The sequence below is a fragment of the Anser anser genome, assembly GCF_964211835.1.
Source record: "Anser anser genome assembly, chromosome: 3".
Taxonomy (NCBI): Eukaryota; Metazoa; Chordata; class Aves; order Anseriformes; family Anatidae; genus Anser; species Anser anser.
Genome location: NC_139722.1, coordinates 90293251 through 90313933, shown reverse-complemented (window position 1 = coordinate 90313933; position 20683 = coordinate 90293251). Strand labels below are relative to the sequence as shown.

The 20683-nt window shown below is 34.8% G+C and overlaps 1 protein-coding gene across 1 annotated transcript in view; it reads right to left on the bottom strand.

The window, feature by feature from the left end:
• Positions 1 to 20683, bottom strand: part of DNAH8 (dynein axonemal heavy chain 8) — a 137797-nt gene that overhangs the window by 106519 nt on the left and 10595 nt on the right. Inside the window, exons 6-19 of the mRNA XM_083831975.1 lie at positions 20256 to 20445; positions 19700 to 19863; positions 18435 to 18611; positions 17981 to 18094; positions 13084 to 13191; positions 10353 to 10454; positions 8729 to 8875; positions 7551 to 7748; positions 6595 to 6671; positions 6062 to 6161; positions 3847 to 3966; positions 2745 to 2880; positions 1550 to 1737; positions 313 to 393 (exon numbers count right to left, since the gene is read on the bottom strand). Of these exons, the coding sequence (XP_083688101.1) occupies positions 313 to 393; positions 1550 to 1737; positions 2745 to 2880; positions 3847 to 3966; positions 6062 to 6161; positions 6595 to 6671; positions 7551 to 7748; positions 8729 to 8875; positions 10353 to 10454; positions 13084 to 13191; positions 17981 to 18094; positions 18435 to 18611; positions 19700 to 19863; positions 20256 to 20445 (1902 nt within the window). The remainder of the gene's footprint in view (positions 1 to 312; positions 394 to 1549; positions 1738 to 2744; positions 2881 to 3846; positions 3967 to 6061; positions 6162 to 6594; positions 6672 to 7550; positions 7749 to 8728; positions 8876 to 10352; positions 10455 to 13083; positions 13192 to 17980; positions 18095 to 18434; positions 18612 to 19699; positions 19864 to 20255; positions 20446 to 20683) is intronic.

Sequence of the window (20683 nt, the reverse complement as noted above, 5' to 3'; positions counted from 1 at the left end):
TAATCTGAGATAAGTGATAATTTACTTCCATGTCAAAGGTAGAGACTTGCGTAGATAAATACACCCACAAAGTCCATGTTCTTTGTTCCACTGGGTTTATATCTCAAAGACATTAAGATTATTCTACTTTAATACACATTATTTGAGCATTATATGTGGGATACAAAGAGCAAATGTTTGGTCTTAAAGTTATTAGTAAAACTCATTAAGTCCATAACATACAGATCCCTTAAGTGTTTTAAAATTATAAACTATTATTAAATTACTCACACTTCTTCTGAAGTGTACTGAAGTGCATTTAGCAATACCAACCTTCTGCATTTTTGGTGCCATTAGATTTACAAAAATGGTTCGTGTTTCTTGACATATATCTTCATAGCATTGAAGAAGACCCTGTTAATTAATAGGAAGGGGTAGTATCAAGAAGAGTATCTTACCTGCTTTCTTTACTGATGCAAACATACTGTTATATAAAAAAATCATCACAAAAAACAACCAAAAAAAATACAAAGAACACAGTACAGAACTACTTTTGAAAAATGTGTAGTATTTTACACTGATATTATATACCTATGTACACAGTTTCTGGAAGGTAATAGACCTGTATCATGCTACCCACTAAGAATAAAAGCAGCCTTCATACAGCATATTCCCAGTCCATAGGCAACAAAGTATGGCCTTTCTCTAGAGCTCAAGGCAGCTTGGGCTAGAGTGACCATACCCTCTTGAAACTGTTAAATGCTTTAGATAATTCAAGTCACATATAAACTCAGTTTCAAAATGTCCTCTTGTCTTTTGTCTTACATACGTACACATACAAAAACAAACAATGACAACAAAAAACAGAGAGAATCCACTCAAAATCTTACACAGTATACCTAACCCCTAAAATACAAGCTTCTTGAAAAATCTGTGGCAAATGCTACAACAGATAGCAGAAATCTGACTTCTCTGGCACAGTCTGTGAAGTTCTTGATGTTTTTGTGGCTCACCATATCTTCCAAAAAGGGAATTCCAATCTTTACTTCTCAGAAGCAGTGTAAAACTGTTCTTTACTGATTTTCAAAGAGTCAATGTATTTTGGATGGCTTTAATTGTTTCAGTACCAGAACACATTTAACACACCACAAGGTATGAGAAATATAAATGCTTCTTGTTTAAGTATGGAATAGCACACACTACAGTTACTACAGGTTTTTAAAATGAGATTCTCTGTGTCCACCTGTCCATTCTACAAACTTCCCTTAAACTACCTTATACCCAGCTTTAACATTCACCTTGGCTAACAAGTTTTTGTTTTGTTTTTTAAACAAATACTTCACATCTCTTACTCGAGGATGCATTAGCTGCTAAATTCTTGTGTAAATCTACATATTCCCAAACACTGGTGATGATCTAATGAAAAGGTACAATTCTTCTTCTGGTTCGTCTTAATCTACCCGCATAATTGATAAAAGTAAAATTTAAAGGAGAACAAGGATCAACAAGATTAACCTTAGAAAAACAATCTTTTTTTCTCCCAAAGTAATCGTGATAATTTTTAATTTACCTCTAAACGCAACTTGTTTGACTTCAAGTTATTTTCTAATCTTACTATCTTTTTGGCTTGCTCTGGTACTTCCAAGCCCAACTTTATCATACATTTGGTCTCTCGGACAATCTCTGGAATTTGAGGATCAAAATTAACCAGGAACTTCCCAGTTTTAGGATGACGCACAAGTACTGTAGCTTGTAAGGCTGCAAAGACATTTTTATGTCAGCAACTAAGACAAATTATTGTTTTGGCTATATAACTTATCATGGAATACAGATTTTTAACATTATTATATAGTGATTAAATTTGTGGTTACTTGCAACGTTGTTTTATACTGTTTTCAGTTAAAGAAAATATACAACCGAATTTCGCTATATTCGTTTTCTGCCATATAACCTCTCTCTTCATAAGCCAAACAAGCCTTGGTTCCAGTATTATTTTTGGTATATATATATTTTTAGATTGAGTTACGAAATTATCAACATCATTTTCTAAGGACTCAGAAACATAAAACATATAAGAGCTGCTCAGTATCTTACAGGAATTTGTTCAGAGGATGAATGCTTAAATAGTGGTATTTCAAAAATATCAAACTAAATTAGAAGCATAAACACTAAACTAAAAACTTTGTTGACTCTCTGATGACACTGTTACAATTTTGTTGTTATGGCTCTACTTGCAGATTTAAAGCTAAGAAGTGTCTACAACTTCCATGAAAAATCTATTAAAAAAACAAACAAACAAACAAAAAATCATCTCCAACTCCCATTTAATCTTAAAATGCTAGAATTTGGTTAACAATTTTTTTTTCCTAGCCATAAAGTAATACTTGTCCTGAAAGGGATCGTGATACTCTATACTATATACTATAACTATATAAATTGTTACAGAGGAAAGAAAACAGAAAGAATTCTTCAATGGTATATATGAATTACTCAAAAATGAACTACTGTGGGCCTTAAATTTGTTTCAGTGCATTTCTTCCAGTTATCTGTCAAACACTGTACCAAAACTTCAATCCTCTGCATCAAAACCAAGTTTCAAGGACAGACAGGGACACAGATTTGCATTATCGAGCCTGCTTATTAGAACATAACCTGATCTAATTTGCACATTTTAAGGATAAATAAGGCTTAAAAATTATCTGATTTGCATCATCATAACATTCAATAACAGTTTGAAGAAAACAATTACATATTCAATTACTTACGATATTGTAATTGTGAAATTTCTTTCATCCACATGTTATGATAGACTACCTCAAATTCCACCAATACATAGGCAATTCTGTTGTATAATCGAATAACTGCTTTACCTTCTGGACTTGTCAAGATACTTGAATTTTTCTAGTAAAACACAGAACATTCCAACTAATACCATCAAAAGAAATACATCCTATTTGGGTTTTTCCTCAATTTAGCTACTGACTATACATTATTTAAGTTATTACAAATTACAGTTACAGAATTATTTAAAATGTTATTCATTAACCAAATTTATAGGACAGTGAAGTCAATAGGAACTTGTAGAGTAATTAATAGTAAATATAAAACAATTACTTTATTATACTGTGTTACACACATGTAATTACCAGTGAAATGGATGCTCAGTTCAAATCAAAAACGAATAGTAACTAAAAATCTCCTTTTGAAAGAAAAAAAAATAATCTTCTTTTGAAAGAAAAAGAAATATCTCCTTTTGAAAGAAAAAAAAATCTCCTTTTGAAAGAAAAAAAAGAATCTCCTTTTGTAATCAGTACTGATACTTATGTCTATTTTCGCTGGAGTAGATTTAGGTACCAGAATATACACACTTGACAATTCCAAGATGTCAGACAGTCCACATTCATGCCTTAAGCTATTCCTAATGGCATAGTTCCGCTTAGTAAATAGACACGATTCTCCCTAGAGAATCCTATATGGCTAGAGGAACAGAAGGGTGGGTACTCAGTTAAAATACAGAACGTAAGTAAGTCTTATTTACAGGCCTTAGTCTGCTCCATTATAAACAGAAGCAGAAATCCACAACTGGCTGGAATGGTGAGACATTTCTTCGGGTGGTGTGAACACAGATCAAGTCAGTGCATATTTCCAGCTTGGTGTGCTAGTTCGGAAATAAGTCAAAGAAACACTCGGATGCACAATAGTGGTTATTGTGGAGCATATGTGTTTTAAATAGCAATTCACATACAAATAAAGAGGTTGCCCAGCATATGAGAAGTGAGTACATCATAAGCAGAAACAGTATGGTCACTCTACTGAAGTAAGGTCATGGTTACAAACAATACTTAATTTTTCCTCACATCAACTTACATGAAAATAGTCGATTGGTTCATTTATCCTCCTAAAGAGCTGTCTCACCCACAGTATCTTTCCTGCAACAGGTGGCATGTTTCGAGCAAGAGGAGGATCATCTTTCTGAATTTGGTAAAGCTGCAATAAGAACAATATCACTAACCACATGAATCAAAGAAATGAAACTGGTGAAAATGTTAAACTGTTTTTTTCTCCACTACCACAATTTCTTCTTCCCCCCAGATTAAATTTGTATGGAGTGACATGACACTCCACAGAGAAAAAATTAATAGTTGACAACATGATACTCTTTGGAGATGAACCCATTGATACTATTGTTATGATTATCTCCTGTCTTCTTTCTACGCTGTTTCTTAGCTCATCTTACTCATGACAGAGCCCCAAGCACACCTAAAGGCTTTGCAAACCTAGGAGCTGAGCAACCAGTGTTCAAGGCCAAGCCTGGTATGGCACAGCTGTGGAGCCACCTTCTGTGAAAGAAAAGCTATGTCAAGAAGTCTGAAAAGCCTTGCTGGGGCTTTTCCTCCTTGGGAATTGCCCACGGAAATGGCCTAACCTGTATTGTTAACAGAGATTTTACATGAGTAAAAATGTCAAGATATTCTTCAGAGGTATGCATCTGACTAATAGCTAACATTTGCTATTTTCTACTAACTTCTCATTGATCTGCATGTAGAGACTTCTTGATACACAATCTATGCTGTTATCTGTGCATAACCTGAGAAAAAAGGAGGCTCTGCTCACTGAATGCCTGCATTGCAGTCAAGCAAAATTTGGCCTGGAATCACATATTAAATTTGCATTGGCAAATTATTTGTACACTTAAAGCAAGTTATTTCTATTCAAATTTGTTTAGAAAAGATAAAAAGTAATCCAATAATATCCAATAAATTGTTATATCTAGCCAGTTTTTTGGTGACAGCTTCTTCAACAGATAAAAGAGGAATATTTATACCCACTTAAATTTAGGCACACAAACTGATGCAGTGATTACACAGACATACTGCTTAAGCAACCACTACTCTCTTCACTTCCTGGCACCACTTCTTACCCCTAATACTGTTGCCTGCATGCTGCCAACAAAAATATGCAAGTAGCTTCATGGTGAACTTAACAGAAGAACTAATCTGGATGAAAAGCCCTCAGAAAATATATCTTTTTTTTTCTTTTTTTTTTTTTGACTGGAAAAAAAAAGCAGTCAGTGGTGGAGGCAGTGACTTCTTAAACAGTCAGTGCTGCTGAAAATATCTTCATCAAACTAAGACATCAATTGGAGATTCAGGACATGTTGTACACAGTTAGTAGATAGGGAAACTACACGGTCAAAAGTGGTTCAGAGGAGCTATGTTAGGGTACATTTTTAAGTCACTGTCTGGAGGAATCCAATATCTTCTAGTAAGTGCAGAGTTTACAGAGACTTGTCACCTCATGTAAACATGTGTCAGTTGTCTGACTAATGTTAATCATCTCAAAAAATATTTACATTAGTCTGGTTTTCTAGATTTCATTTATTCTCACTGAAGAAAAATGGCCATTTCAAGTGAATTATTTTAGTCTCCAAATTAGCATATGAAATAGATCAGATGAATTGACTCCAGAAGGAACTTTTTTTCTTGAGTAGAAAGGGAGTATGGATATCAAGTTCAGACTTAGGTGTTTACTTTGCAGACATATAAAATCATGTTACATGAATTCCTCTCCAAATGTTTAAAAGTCAGATGATGTGAACAGTGCCCAGAAGTTAATTTGCATTTACACCACAGTCACAGTACACTACACAAACCATAGAAAAATACATTATAATGAACAAAAATACAATCTACCGGAATTTTGTGCCTATTTCATACTGTTGCAGCTTTAGATAATAACCATATGTAAATGGCTAATTAACTGCAGAGGCCTCATATAATAACAAAACAAAAACTATATACAAGTGACGAACGCTTGTCAGTAGAGAACATATTATTTACTTGCTGAAGTAAAAACATCAAGGATTTTGCTTTAAAATTAAAATTTGTGTTATAACAGACTTGCCTGGAAGAGCATGTATGTCATTTGCCTACATACTCAGGTGTGTTCCCTCTAACAGGAAAGCTGAATTATAACTTCAGCAGTTACAATCAGTTTGTGAAATAGGAACAATAAATATGCATATTAAAATATTTATTCTTATTTTGAAATGCTTTGAATTTACTGCAAAAAAAAAAAATACCTTTTTAGTAGCTTCAAGTTCTGCTACATAATGTTGAAGAATACAAGAAACTGTATGTACTATTTCTTCTTGAAGGCACGGCATTCTCAGATTTTGAAACCTGTATTAAAAATGAGTACCTATAGTGACATTTCCAAAACACATGTTTTTTCTTCTCCCTTCCATTTTGGGTACATAAACTATATAAAATGAAAGCAGTACATATCTAGGAAATGCTTCTCAATCTGTGTAATATTTATTTTTTTGTTTATTTTGAGCAAGTTGAAAAGTTATGCCCTGGCTTCATTTATTTATATTTTTCTTTGATTTGTTTTAGTTACTTTTGGTATGTACAAAATAAACCATAATGAAGAAGAAACATAAGAGTATATTGATTTGTACTAGAAAGCTAAAAGACATTGCATCATTCATAACACCAATAGTGAAAACATTCTTATTAGGCCCTTTTCTCTAAAATTAGACATGTCATTTAAATAGTGCTAATCAGTAAGTTCAAGTTGCTTTAAAATATTTTAAAGCTTAATTGCCAATACCTTTGAAGTAACTGGAGTGCATGCTGTGAAGACAAAATTCTCCCAAAACATGTACGCATAAACGTCTGTATCTGTACCTAAAGGATATGTAATTTAGTATAGTTTTTTCTAGTTATGTTGTAATATTTTTACATCTGATAATTTCTTAACATAATGCTATTTAAAAATGTTACTGCTTAAAACACAAAACAGCAGCCTTCACTGGTCTATGCTTAATAAAGTAAATAGCTAGTGTCAGTCAAGCAATCTCTTAAATCACCAAACAGTTTAGCAAAGAACAATGAATATTTAGCAAAAACAGTGTATTAAAAACAGCAGCTTTGCTCATGCAAAATCTAACCCTGTGTCTCCAGCCTAATAAATTACCTCCATCTAGATCATTCTCTTAGATCTCAGAATTTTTGTCATTTTGGCTGCAAAGTGACAGAATCTCAGTAAGGGCTATATGACACATCTTACAGCTTCCTTTGGAAGAAGGAGTGGAGAGCGCCTCCCTCCAGACAACTACAGACTATTTCTGTTCTACTTGTTGTGAAGACATACATCCTCTTGAGATGCTTTATGAATTAAGAGTTCCAATACTTTTCCACTTGGTCTCTGGAACACAGTGGGACTTAATGCATCTCTTCCCAGACAGGGCCATGGCTAGACATGAATGCCCACTAAATTAAGGCACATATGTAAATTTGGGAATTATTTATGTATAATGATAGGAAAGTGGGGAATTATTTCAATATTATTGGAAAATATATATGTTCCAGAAGGTAGGGATCTTTAAATATGTTCAAGGCCAAACAATTTCAGAGTTAAGTAAAATATCATTATAACTTCTGAAAGCACAAAAATAATAATGTGCTCTCTTCACAGTCCAAGATCTCACTGACATTCAGGGAGATATAGAGTAAGTAATGATGAGATCATTCCTCAAGTGAGTTACAGACAGCATTATTACTTACCTGTAAAGCTTCAACTTTTGCCATGAAGTCCACAAAATCCACATCAAATTCTGTTTTTCGTGGATCAAGGATGTCATATTGTTTCTTCTGAACGCTTTGGTAGATATTTTTGAATTTTATTGCCATAATATCTATCCCTTCAATAGTAGACATACTCAGTGCACCAAAAGTTTGTACTATAGTTATCATCTCTGTAATCTAAAATATAGAATTTATGTTCATACTCATAAGAAATAATTTGTTACTTCCTGTATTAACAAAACCAGGGGAAAATAATCTAAACAACAGCCAGTCCCTTCAATTTAACTACTGTATTCAGTAAAGTGTTGCTTCCACATTTTTAAGTCAAATATCTTCAACAACGCATAGCTAGCTCAGTTTTCAACATCAGTTCTCAACATAACAAAATACAATGTAAAACCATCTTCATTTTTCTTGATGGAAAAGGGTTTATTTTTCGTATGTGACTGTTATATTGAATAGGGTAATATGGAAAAATAGTTCAAACATGACATACACATACTAGTGACATAAGATTTCACTGAATTAAAAACAAAAAAAAAAAACACAAAACACCCACAATCATATTGATTAGCATGTATACATCACATGACAAGGAAACATCAAAGAATCACAGAATTCCTACCTTGTGATGACTGCCCAGTTATCTCTTATCCCTTGTCTGACTTTATTCTGCACCTAGGAGCACCTATAATCTTTTCCGTGCAAACTCTGTGAATGCTAGTTTAAAATCCTTTCAGTTAAGTTAGCTAGCTAAATGTTAAGACCACAGCAAGTAGCAGAATCATCTGCAGAATTGTGGTCAGCAGTAAGAGGAGTTTTTAATGACTTAGTTTATGATTAAAATAAGATAAGGTGTGATATTTTTCAAATAATTTTTAACTTCTGAAAATCATAATGTACATCTAGATTAGTATGGAGAGAATTCACCTAATTAACAGAGATAAACTGGCAAATTCAATAGGACATTGCAGGGTAAATGCCTAAAATATTGCCATAGAAGTGCACTCTATGGAAGTGCATAGTTGGTCTCAATAAAAAGTAAAAAGCTCCTTCACAGGTTGATTAAGAGCATATATAGTTGAGTCCACCTTGTGAAATGTTCTCCGGAGGAACCCTATTTCTCCACTGATATTAACAGCATACAGTATACTCACTTTTTCTAATCTCCTACAAAAAGCTTCAGACTTTCCAAAAATGTACATTTCTGATACTTCAAATGACTTTTCTCCTAGAGTTTCCAAAATCTCTTGCTTTGTTTCATGAAAGCATTTCTGATATTCTTTCAATAGGAACATGCACTCCTAAAAAGTGAAGAAATAAATATCATAATCATTATGGTATGCTCACGTGTAAGAGATTAGAGTATCCAAATCCACTTTTAGTGGGTAATTATCATGGGATCTAGCTTCAGTCAACAGGCAGTAATGGCTTATGTACAAAGTTTTTCTTTTAATATTCGTAGCAAACGCAGCATATTGACATACAACTGCACAAAAGACAGTCATAACACTTTGTCTCTGCCACTCCTTCCTGTTCATGCTCTTCCCCCGCTCCATCGTGGGGTCCCTCCCATGCGAAAACAGTCCTTCACAAACTGCACAGAGCTGGGCCTCCCACTGGCTGCAGTTCAAGAACTACTCCAGCATGGGTGAATTCCACAGGGTGCAGTCCTTCAGGAACAGACTGTGCCAGCACGCTTCCCCCGTGGTCAGCAGTTCCTGCCAGGAGCCTGCTCCCACATGGGCTCCTCCATGGGCTGCAGTGTGGATATCTGCACTGTATCTGCCCCACTTCAATCTTCCATGGACTGCAGGGGACAATCTGCATCACCATAGTCTTCTCCACGGACTGCAGGGAAATCTCTGCTCTGGCACCTGGAACACCTCCTCTCCCTCCTTCTTCACTGACCTTAGTGTCTGTACAGTTTTTTCACTTACTTTTTCTTCTTTCTCTGCCTCACACAGCTGCCACACGTTTTCAATCCTTTCTTAAATACGTTATCACAGAGGTGCAACCAGTATCACTCATTGGCTCAGCTTTGGCCAGTAGCAGGTCCCTTTTTGATCCAGCTGGAACTCGCTCTATCCAATACAGGACAGCTTCTGGTCTCTTCTCACAGAGGCCACCCCTTCATCTTCCCACGACTACCAAAACCTTGCCATGTAAATCCAATACATACGCCTTTCTGTGTAAGGTAGGAAGTCAGTAGCTGAGGTCTTCTAAAGGAGAAGGTATGAACAGAGTCAGTAACCCCACAGCTAGAGGTATTTTGTCATGGCACATTCCGTGTGCTTAATTTGTTCTTCATATATCACCATAAGCTGGTAAGGAGGAGGACTGTTAGCGTTGAACTTTTATGGACAAAGAAGTCTGTTATTGGAAGGAGTTACTGTAAAAAACATAGGGATGTCTATTCAAATACCAGATTCCTACAGTAAGGGAAAATGGTACCATATCAGAGATCCTCAGGATGGAAGAAGGTGAGTTATGCAGGATAACGAAATTCCATGTTCGCAAATATGGTGAAGATGCTACTTCCAAGATCAGTGACAGACCACATTGATGAAAACGAAGCCATTCTAATTTCAACAAATGTCAGTGGGATAAGAAATGGAAAAATTCTTAAAGAAGCATGAAATGTATTAGCAAAGAAGTGTGAAATGATTGATACATATTGAAATGCACAAGTAAGTTCAAGAAAGTATGTGCTTCCTTGTGCATATCAATAGGTAATCAAAAGCTTTAACAGGTAAATAACAAAAATACTGAAACACAAACCTTAATTTTTCCGATGACTATTGGTATCTTCTGCTCCCATACACGAGCAAAGCCACCATCTGTAATATATGCTCTACACGTCGTGACCATTTGATTTGTAACCTAGAGCAAACAAATGAAAACAAATAGGTCTCAAGCTTACATGGAAATTCTCCTGTTTCACAAAATCTGACAAAATTTCCACATGCATATATTAGTACTATCAGAGTTTGAATAAATTTTACATATGGGAATAATAGGGGCTAAATAAGGTAAGTAATACACGGGACAAAAATCCCACAGAAGTCTTAAAACTTCCCCAGAAGTGTACTCAAGTCCCAAGAAGTATTTATGAGTACACGTAATTTATAAGCACAGCAATACATAAAAACAGAATATCACCAATCACACAAGAACAGGGAGAAGTTATTTAACCCTAACTATTCTTCACTTACATTGTCATCTTCACACTTTGTAACGCGCACTTATTTAAATGCTGCCATTTAAAAAAAAAATCTATCTTAGCAGTATGTCTTTGCCTTAGTCTCCTATGAATAAGAAAAGGGGAGAATACACTTCTACTTCTCAAGCACTGAAGTCCAAAGTTTTATAATAACACAAAGAGAGAGGAGAACAGGAATGAGTGCAGACAAAGAAAACACATCTCGGAGAACAGCTGCAGGTAAACAATCTTTTCTGTCTGCTAAATATTGCGAGCAATTCAAATTAGTTCTCCTACTCACGTTTGAGTATTGTAAGCATGTCTTAAGAATCCTTAAAAATAAAGACTGAAAACTGAACCACTGCAAGCAGCCTTACACTGTAACACAATTCCTGGTGAGGCTGTAGGTAGGACCTCCAGTATCCCCTCTGATGATCTTTAAATGGAAGCACTCGCTAAGGTGGACAGTTAAGCCACTTGAGCTTTGGTGAAAAATGCTTAGCTCAAAATGCAATTATTTCTTTCTACATCATAGCACAGTTTCATGTAACCAGCTTGTCTGTAAACTAGCCTCTACAGTGAAATGTTCAATCCTTTTGACCATTAAGTAACAGACATTATCAAGTGCCAACATACAAAAATGTAAAAAAAAAAAATCAAAAAAAAAATCAAAAACCCCACACCCTACTTAAGAGGCAAATACAAATATTGTTGCATAATTCATACCTAATATCTGATATATGGAAAAACAGCCTCAACCATGGATACACATAGACAAAAAAGACATATATTTCTTAATGTTCTAGTTCAAATTGTATTGTGACAAAACTTTATACTAAATCCTGTAGTGTTCTAATTGCTATTTTATTTTGGGAAAAAAAGAAAAGAGAGAAGTTATGATGGTCTACTACGAATTTCTCCTATATGCTTACTGGAGGCTAACAGAAAAACCAAATAGATTCAAATGGATTCAAAAAGCATAAGAGTTTTATATTGTGTGAACAGCTGACCCAAGGTGAAAATGTGGGATCTGTAGCTTTAACCCTTTTAAGCACTTTAATCAGTGATATAGCATTGTAGATGAAGCACTAACTTCTCATTTTCATTTGCTCAAAAGAGAATGATCAGATTCAAAATTTTAGACCTAGTGCGTTTTTGTTTCTTTGCTTCCAAATCCTGTCCTTTTGAGAGAAAAGAAAAGAAAAAAATCACTCATCAGCTCCTTTTTGAAAGCCACAGGAAAAGATAAGGAGACTAAAGTCACGTTTGCCAACTGGGCAATAATCATTAACACTGTACGATATCATAGCCCAAAGTGTAAAAGGGATATGAAAACACCATATTTATGGGAATTCTGCCTTTCATTCAAACAGAAATTAAGAATGAAAGAAACTAGGAAACTCCATGTTTATGACAACTCCACATTTAAGAGGATTCTGAACTTCAGTTAGAGTGAAAATTCAGTATTATAACTTGTTTGTTCTTCAGAATTAGAAATGCACTACTAACAGAAACCTAACATGAATGAGAGAGTGCCAGAAGCTGGTAACCTAATGTATAGAGGAAAAAAAAAAAGAGTTATTATGAGAACAAACATATTTCCAAAAAGGGAGAAAGTAAAATTGCACATCCATTTCCTTTTGCGAAAATGAGAGCCAAGGATAACACCTTCAGATAAACTTTTCTTTCTGCAGGTTTCTAGAAGACTGATTCGTAACCTTTTCAGATTGCAGATACATACAGTGTATTTTAGTTTTGAAGAATTTATTTGTTCTAAAACTATTACACAAACCATCTTTTCCTACAGTGAATACCTGGATTTTGCCAGCTAGACAGTGTAATTATCTAGCTGTTCTTAATTTTCTGTTTAATGTGTAAGAGTTTATAACCTGAGATTCAGTTAACTTTTCAAGTATGACTTGCTTCTAAAAACAGGGAACTTTTGTCTTTCGTATCTTTTTGAGGAATAACACATTCAGACTGAGAGCCATCTGCTTAATTAAGTCTCCAAGGCTGATAATAAGAGAATTTTGGGGAATGCGGTGATTTAGAGAACAACAGATCATAACAGATCATTTGTCAAGAAGGTAAGAAAATTTAATTTTGCTGAATAACAAAGTTCCTTCCAACAGACAAGTCTCTACTCCAAGTTCAGTCCTCTCTTGATCAACATACTTCTCTTCTTTTCTCTTACAGACGGGCACTATGTTACCAGTTTTTAGCAAGTGTCCTACTAATTTAAAAAATATGCTTTTTTTCAGAGAAAAATCATATTTTTTTAATAATGAATATTAAACTTAATATATTTACCTTTATAAACAATGATGTCATTCTTTCAGAAGTATTGTAATATCTTGAAACACTGTGAATCATCCGTATAGCATTTATCAAGTTTGGTATTCCGCGTGTCATAGATTCCTTAAAGTAGAGTTTTGAGAAGAAGTTTACTTTCTATTCTTAGCAACTGTATTTATTATATTGACAATATCTAAATTTCATTTTTGCCTAAATCATATTAACCAATCTTCAAAATGTCATTATATCTTATCACAAAAATCTCAAAAAGGCTAATCAAGCTCAATAAATTTTCATGACTCACAGAAGTCAGAAGTAACTGACAAAATTCTCATTTTATTAATGAGTGTCAGTCATACGGAACACCTAGATCCTACACATTTCATGAAATTGTTTTTCGTATCATTAAACCACGTCATTATAAGTGTTCTGCAATTCAAATACTTCCAAAGTACTTTGTAAAAGAAAAAGTAAAAAAAAAAAAACAAACACAATGATTCATTAAAGGGTCCCTGGTATATTAAAACAAGTCCAGAGGAAGGCCACAATGTTGATCAGGGGGCTTAAGCACCTCTCCTATGAAGACCGGCTGAGGGTGTTAGGGTTGTTTAGCCTGGAGAAGAGAAGGCTGTGGGGAGACCTCATAATGGCCTTCCAGTACCTAAAGGGGGCTACAGGAAAGCTGGGGAGGGACTCTTTGTCAAGAAGTGTAGTGATGAGACAAGGGGTAATGACTTTAAACTAGGTAGGTTTCAGTTAGTCATTAGGAAGTAATTTTTCCCTCAGAGGGTGGTGAGGCACTGGCACAGGTTGCCCAGAGAAGCTGTGGATGCCCCATCCCTGGAAGTGTTCAAGGTCAGGCTGAATGGGGCTTTGGGCAACCTGGTCTGGTGGGAGGTGTCCCTGCCCATGGCAGGGGGGTTGAAACCAGGTTTCCCTTTAAAGTCCCTTCCAATCCAAACCATTCTATGGTTGCAATATCCAGAAATTGTAGAGAAATTGTAATTACCAAGCAAATATCAAATAGTCCCAAGATGTTCTTATAAATGCAATATATGTCATGTTACATGAGACACTGTCTTGTGAGAGAGGTTACTGTACAAGACCTTCACATTTGTCAACTAATCACTACTAAAGAAGGCTTAGTTCAAAAAAAAAGTTACTTTACTAAAAACATGAAAAGCATCCAAAGCATATGGTACCACTGGAGGAATAGTATCTCCCTAAGGAGTGTCTAAAAAGATTTCTTTATGTCCATAAAATTCTTCAGTCATGAGCCAAGACTAGAAGCAAATTATTTGTAGTTCCTTCACGAAGATATGAAATTTCATGGTATAGTGACACTGAGAAAAACAACCAAAAAATGCAGTTTAAAAATCATCTCCAATTGTTGTGGTTTGACCTGGCAGGCAGCTAAGCACGACACAGCTTTTCACTCACTCCCTTGACAGTGAAAATGGTGGGGGACTGGATGTTAAAACTTGTGGGTTGAGACAAAGACAGTTTAATAGGAAAGGAAAGGGGGAAAAATACACAAAACAAGTGATACACAATGCAATTGCTCACTATCAGCTGACCAATGCTTAACCAGTCCCCGAGCAATGGTAGTCCATCCAGCCAACTCCCCCAGCTTTTACTGGTACTCAACAATTCCATACTCAAGGTACAGAATATCCTGTTAGTCAGTTTGTGTCAGTTGTCCTGGCTGTATCCCCCCCAAGCTTCTTGTGCCCCCCCCAGCCTCCTTGTTGGCAGAGCAATGTGAGAAGCCAAAAAGTCATTGACTTAGTATATAAGCACTACTCCGCTTAACAGTTAAAAGCATTGGTGTATCATCAACGTTATTTTCCTCATAAGTCTAAAACACAGCATTATACCATCTACTATGAAAAAAAAATTAACTCTATCCCAGCCAAAACCAGGAAACCAATATATTATTCAAATATTGAGGATAGTTACTTAAGAGCCTCAGTACTTAAATACACAAATATCTTAAGAGGTATGCAAATAGCAAAAGTTCCTTAATTCCTTCAGTCTTGAGTGACAGGAAAAAAGAAAAAAAAAGGGGGGGGGGAACTCACCACTCTAAGTGGTGTATTCTAAATTAGACAAGGAGATCTCGTATGAATTTGGAAAACGCTGAGGGTAGGCCTCAGCTTCCTCACAAAGTAAAAGAAGGCACATCCACCAAAAAGGTAGGTGCAGGAAGAGGACTGGCACAGATGATCAACCCTGCACAGACTAAAAAGATAATTTATACTAAAGACAATAGGATTGTTAGGTTCAATGTCAAGAAACAGCACAAGATACCTACCTTTTAACTACAAAACCAGAAAGCTCTGGGATCATGTGCTACTTAGGAAAAGAAAAAGACAGGCGCAGAACTGACAATTTAAGTACCCCTATACTAGTGAAAAATGTTGCACGCTGGTATCTGTGCCACTGCAAACTCATTCTGGTGGAGACACCATACTCTGATAAAGCGTAAGGAAGAAGATTCATTTCATCATGCTGCTTAACAGGGCAAACTTCAATGACTGCATCTCCCAGCACGTGGATGATAATGCTGACAAAGTCAGGTTCAAAGAAGGGATGCAAAGCTATAGAAGCAGTGTACTTCAGGTGCTAGCCCTCAGGACAAATGGTAGTTTGTGCAGAATTTCCATCTCTTCTAGTGCTGCAGGGATTGTTAAGAGCAGAACAATGTCCCCAGCCAAAAGATCCTGTGAGCAAGAGTAAAGCCACACCAAGGAATTCAGCAATGAAACCAAAGCTGCTGAACAGAAGGTTGCTAGAAGAAAGGTAGATGGCATGACTTTCTAGCATTTTACTTGAATAATGTTGACAAGGATTTCCTTGTCACCAAACAACTGGTCTAAACGAATAAGAGAGAAGCTAATACAATGGTAACATAGTGCCACAGGCCTAGGAAAGTTCAGTTCTGTAGACCACAAGAGGTGAGGAAAGAAGATGAGTGTTTAGCCAGGATCTTTTAAATACAACCTTCTCCAAAGTCTCTCCAAAGGAACCAGAGCATAATGCACTTTGGCCAAAGGATGACTGATGGTTCCAGTGTTGGAGGAAGCCTTCACTGCACACCTGCACAAGATACCGTAAAGGCTGAACTCTTGCTTGCAATTTCTCCAAGGCTTGAAGAAGTAGCACCAGTGGCACATCACAATGATATCACAAACACCGTACTAGAGGATTAAATTAAAATTTCAGTTTTGTCTGGCTCAGCCATTTAACTCTAAAATAGCTGAAAACCTCTTTAGGAACTTATCAGAGCTGCAATTCAGAACATCAAGAGCAAGTAAGTTTGACTGTCACTACTTAACAGAGAAGCCAAGATCCAGGAATTAAATTTGGCCTGCAAACTCAAAATAAACACACTAATACTGGGGATAGACATAGCAGGCATCCGTACATGGGAGAAAAGTGTCTTTTTCATCTTCCTTGATGAAAAAGAAAACCTTTGATACTGGACTGTACAGAGATTTCTCTAATTCAAAGCCCTGAATTAAACACTCATTCTAAATTTTCAGATAGTTGTAGTCTCCTTTGGCTACAGATATGTGACATTGCATACACCAAATACCATGTTTTATGCATACGCTGAATATCAAATCTGTATCTATTCTATGCCTAATCTTCTAATATTTAATGTATTTTAAGTATTAGATATTAAATTCAATTCAATCCATAATGCAGTTCTTTTTAAAAGAGAGCATATTCAGCTTGGATGTTATTATTTTTTAAGTTGGATACAATAGAAAACCCTGCCTAAATTATCTTGGTCTCTGGAACAATGCTCCAAGAGATGAAACAAATTCAGATTTATCCAAAGTGTTCCAAATTAAACAAAGAATTAAGTTCAGTATCCCCTAACAGTAAACTAACAAACTCTTTATTGGGTTTCTGCCCACAAATATATTTATTTAAGATTAAAAAAAAGTATTGTATCAGTTCCTATTAAATAGCTCGTCTGGTACACACTTTACTATGACTTTTATTCCCTGGTACCTAGCGCCCTCTAGTGATAGACTGAAGGACTGAAGATAAACTGCTTAGTATTAGAGTCCTCATTTCTTCTATTCCATCCAGTATCATCTCTATATCATGTATCATCACGGTCTTTTTGCTTCCCCTCAGTTAAAACCTTGAATTAGGATCCTAAACTGCCATAAATTCAGAAAAAAAAGCAACACTCCCTGAAAGCAGACAGGAGGCAGGTAGGATCAAAACAGAGAGGACTGGAAAACAAGGTGGAACAAAGAATTTTTCCTAGGCTATTTCCTCCTTCCACCCTATTCTGCAAAAACCTTTAGAAACATATACCTGTTATAACAATAAGTATTAAATATTAAAATTTTACTTTGAATTAGGGCTGAATAGTCTACATGGACAATCTTTCATTTAAGTTCTCACTAGCTGTTACTTCTACAAATAAAAGCAGTTAATATCATTTTCAACCCCAAAATATTGTATTACCCTGAGAGAAACATTTGGGACCTCATTAGGTTTAATCATTTTTTATATAATTGAAATTTTGTTATTTTGATTACAGCTGTGTGATTATTCATTGACATATGGAATTTTCAATTAAATAAATATTTTGAGATTATTGCACTATCAAATATGTATATTTCAGATCATTTAAAAATCATATTGGCATCAGGACTAACTAGGCAATCACATGTATTTTTTATTGATAAAATACATATTTTTAAATATTTTACTGTGTAATACATAATAAAATGTTTTAATTTAACACTTAGTTTGACAGATGTTTAGAAAAATCAGTACTTTTAAGCAAATACACACAAGTCTTCTTTTGCCCTGAAGTTTGTCTTATGGACATTCTATGTAAATATCTAAACTATGCTTAAAGAATAACAAAAGGCATACTTACAAGGTCATAGTTATAAAGTGGTTGACAAACTTTCTCAAGTGTGTATAAATATTTCACATTATCTTTTGATTCATTTGCTGCATCTGTTATTCTGGCATCTAGCTCTTGCCACATCTAGAGAAAAAACATTACTGTGAAAAAACTTTATATATAGTGAACTATTTATTTTAGTTTGCACTTATGTTCCAGAAGCAAACCTTGGTAAATTGAATTTTAAAGGCACTGTCAAAACCAGCATGTAATTTATTTTTTCATTAATGATTTTTTTTTTGCCTAGGTCTCTAATAATATCTTCTTCTTTCTCTCAATATATTAAGCACACTAGCACTATAATTAACTTTTCCCCCTCTTAATTCTCCTCAGGAAATCTGTCTTATATGCAATGAAAAAAAAAAAAATTGCAATTTTTGTCCACTACAGTCAAAACCAATATAAAAAGAAAAAAATAAATTACCTTCAACAGTTTAGAATGCGCGACATTCAGAATATTAATGACAGCTTTGCAGTTGGGTCCTTTGATCTGCTCAATAAGGAAATTAAATTTAGCGGACATACATTTCCAGTGCTCTAGTTCAGTCAGGGGACCTGAATTATCAGCTTCTTTCCTCATCTGTTGACTCTCGATCAGAACCTGCAATCAATTTGGAAATAAAATAAAATATTTATTGTCGAGAATAGACAAATCATAAAAAAGAAGAGAAGGAATGTTCTGAGGATACTAACTAAACAGGAACAAGCATGTTATTGTCACATGAAAATGGTTCTGATTTAGAAAAGAATCCTAATTCAGAATTGCACTTAATGCTATTCTTATACTGAAGTCAAGGCAACAACTACATTATGTTCGGCTGCTGTCAAAAATTGGGTGGATCTCAGCATACACCTGTATTTATTTTTTATGTTTTATTTTTATGTTTTTTCTGTAATCAGAATTTGAAATGCATCCAGTTTTGGTGGAGGAAAAGAAAAAAAAAGAAAAAACAAACAAACAAAAAAAAAAACTTCTGTAAAACAAAAGTGAAAAACTATTTAATAAATGTGTTGCATATCAGATGTAAAAGTAATAAACGTACTCATCTGCATACAGATAAACATGCAGACAGCTCTGTTTACATTACATTGATATTTTTATTTACGTGCCCAGTTTATACAGATTCTGTATTAAAACAAAGGTTTCTGTGCTTTATCTTGGAAATCTCAGACAATAATTTCTTGGATAACTGAGACATCACCATGTAAGATTTGCACAGGAACACCAGATGAAAAATGCCATGCCGTGCCTGGTCAAAGATCTTTCCAAGAGTAATATCTCATGCTATGAATGCAGCAGAAACTTAATACTGATGTTACACACACTGTATATGCATGTGTATAGATATATATGTGTCTATATATGTGGTATATGCAGTCTACATCAGCATTATTCCTCCTGCATCCTCCTGTCCTTTCCTCTTTATTAATATTATATAATAATTATTCTCCTTATTATATCCTCCTTATTTGTGTATTAACAGTTCAGAAACTTGTATTCTTACTAGACTGCCAGTTCCCATGGAAAAGGACTGCCTTCTCAACTTCATTTGTCTAGAGAAGTGAAGCAATCAGCATACTTAGGCACAGATATAGTTTTAGGCTTAAAATAATTTCAGGCAAGTCTCATATATCATTTCTAAGTATCTATCCACATTCATGTTGGATTGATGTGTTAAAACAACTTACTCTTTCAATTTGTCTATACCAGATCATAAGTACTTCCTCTAGCTGGTGAACCATATCAGGATTATCCGCTGCTGCTGTTACTTCCTCAAAGGACTGGAGTTTAGAAAAATTAATATGATCTACTTGTTTCAACTGAACAGTTCCTTCAATGCTTATTATAGCCCCTGAATAAAACATTAATAAAAAATTAAAAGGTGATTACAATACAGAACCAATTAAAACTTGAAAATTTGTTTCTACCAGTGTAAACAATTAAAGTTTACTGAATACAGAAATGTACTTCCAAAGTTTTAATGTAGCAGCCATTTCACTGCAGTCGTATAAAACAGAAAATTCTTTTAAATCCAGTATGATCTTCCTTAGAAGTAACATATCACAAGATAATTTTCTCAAGCAAATAATCTATCCATGTATTTATTATGCAAGTAGTTGATCATTTTATTTTTTTCCTTGAAAAAGAATGAGGTAAGTTGCTTACCTATGTCCTACTGCATTTAAAGGGAAATTCTTATATAGAATTTCTGTAATTTGACCATTTCCTAAATGCAAAGCTTACCTTCTAGAAATGAAAGGTATCTGTTAATTGTTTCCACAAAATTTTGTTGGTCTTTTGTATCCTGTTTGGTCTGACTTAAAACACCCCAATTATTTGTTGCAAGGATAGCTGGGAGAAAAACCTTTTCTATCATATTCCTAACACCATGTAAAAGTCCTTCAGTAGCATCCAAAACACAAAAGAATATATCCTGTAATGTAACAGAATGATCATTAGTGATGCAATAACTTATACGGTAAACAGTATTATAAAACCAACATTTTTTTTTTATAAAGGCACTCTGTTTTTGTGTATGAAAACTTTAAGGAGAAAAGTCTTGATAATTTATGAGAATCCCACACAAATCTAATAATTTGTCTTCTATAGTTGTAAAGCAGAAAACCTCATGCCACACGATTTACATAGGATAAACATGGATTTCACACATT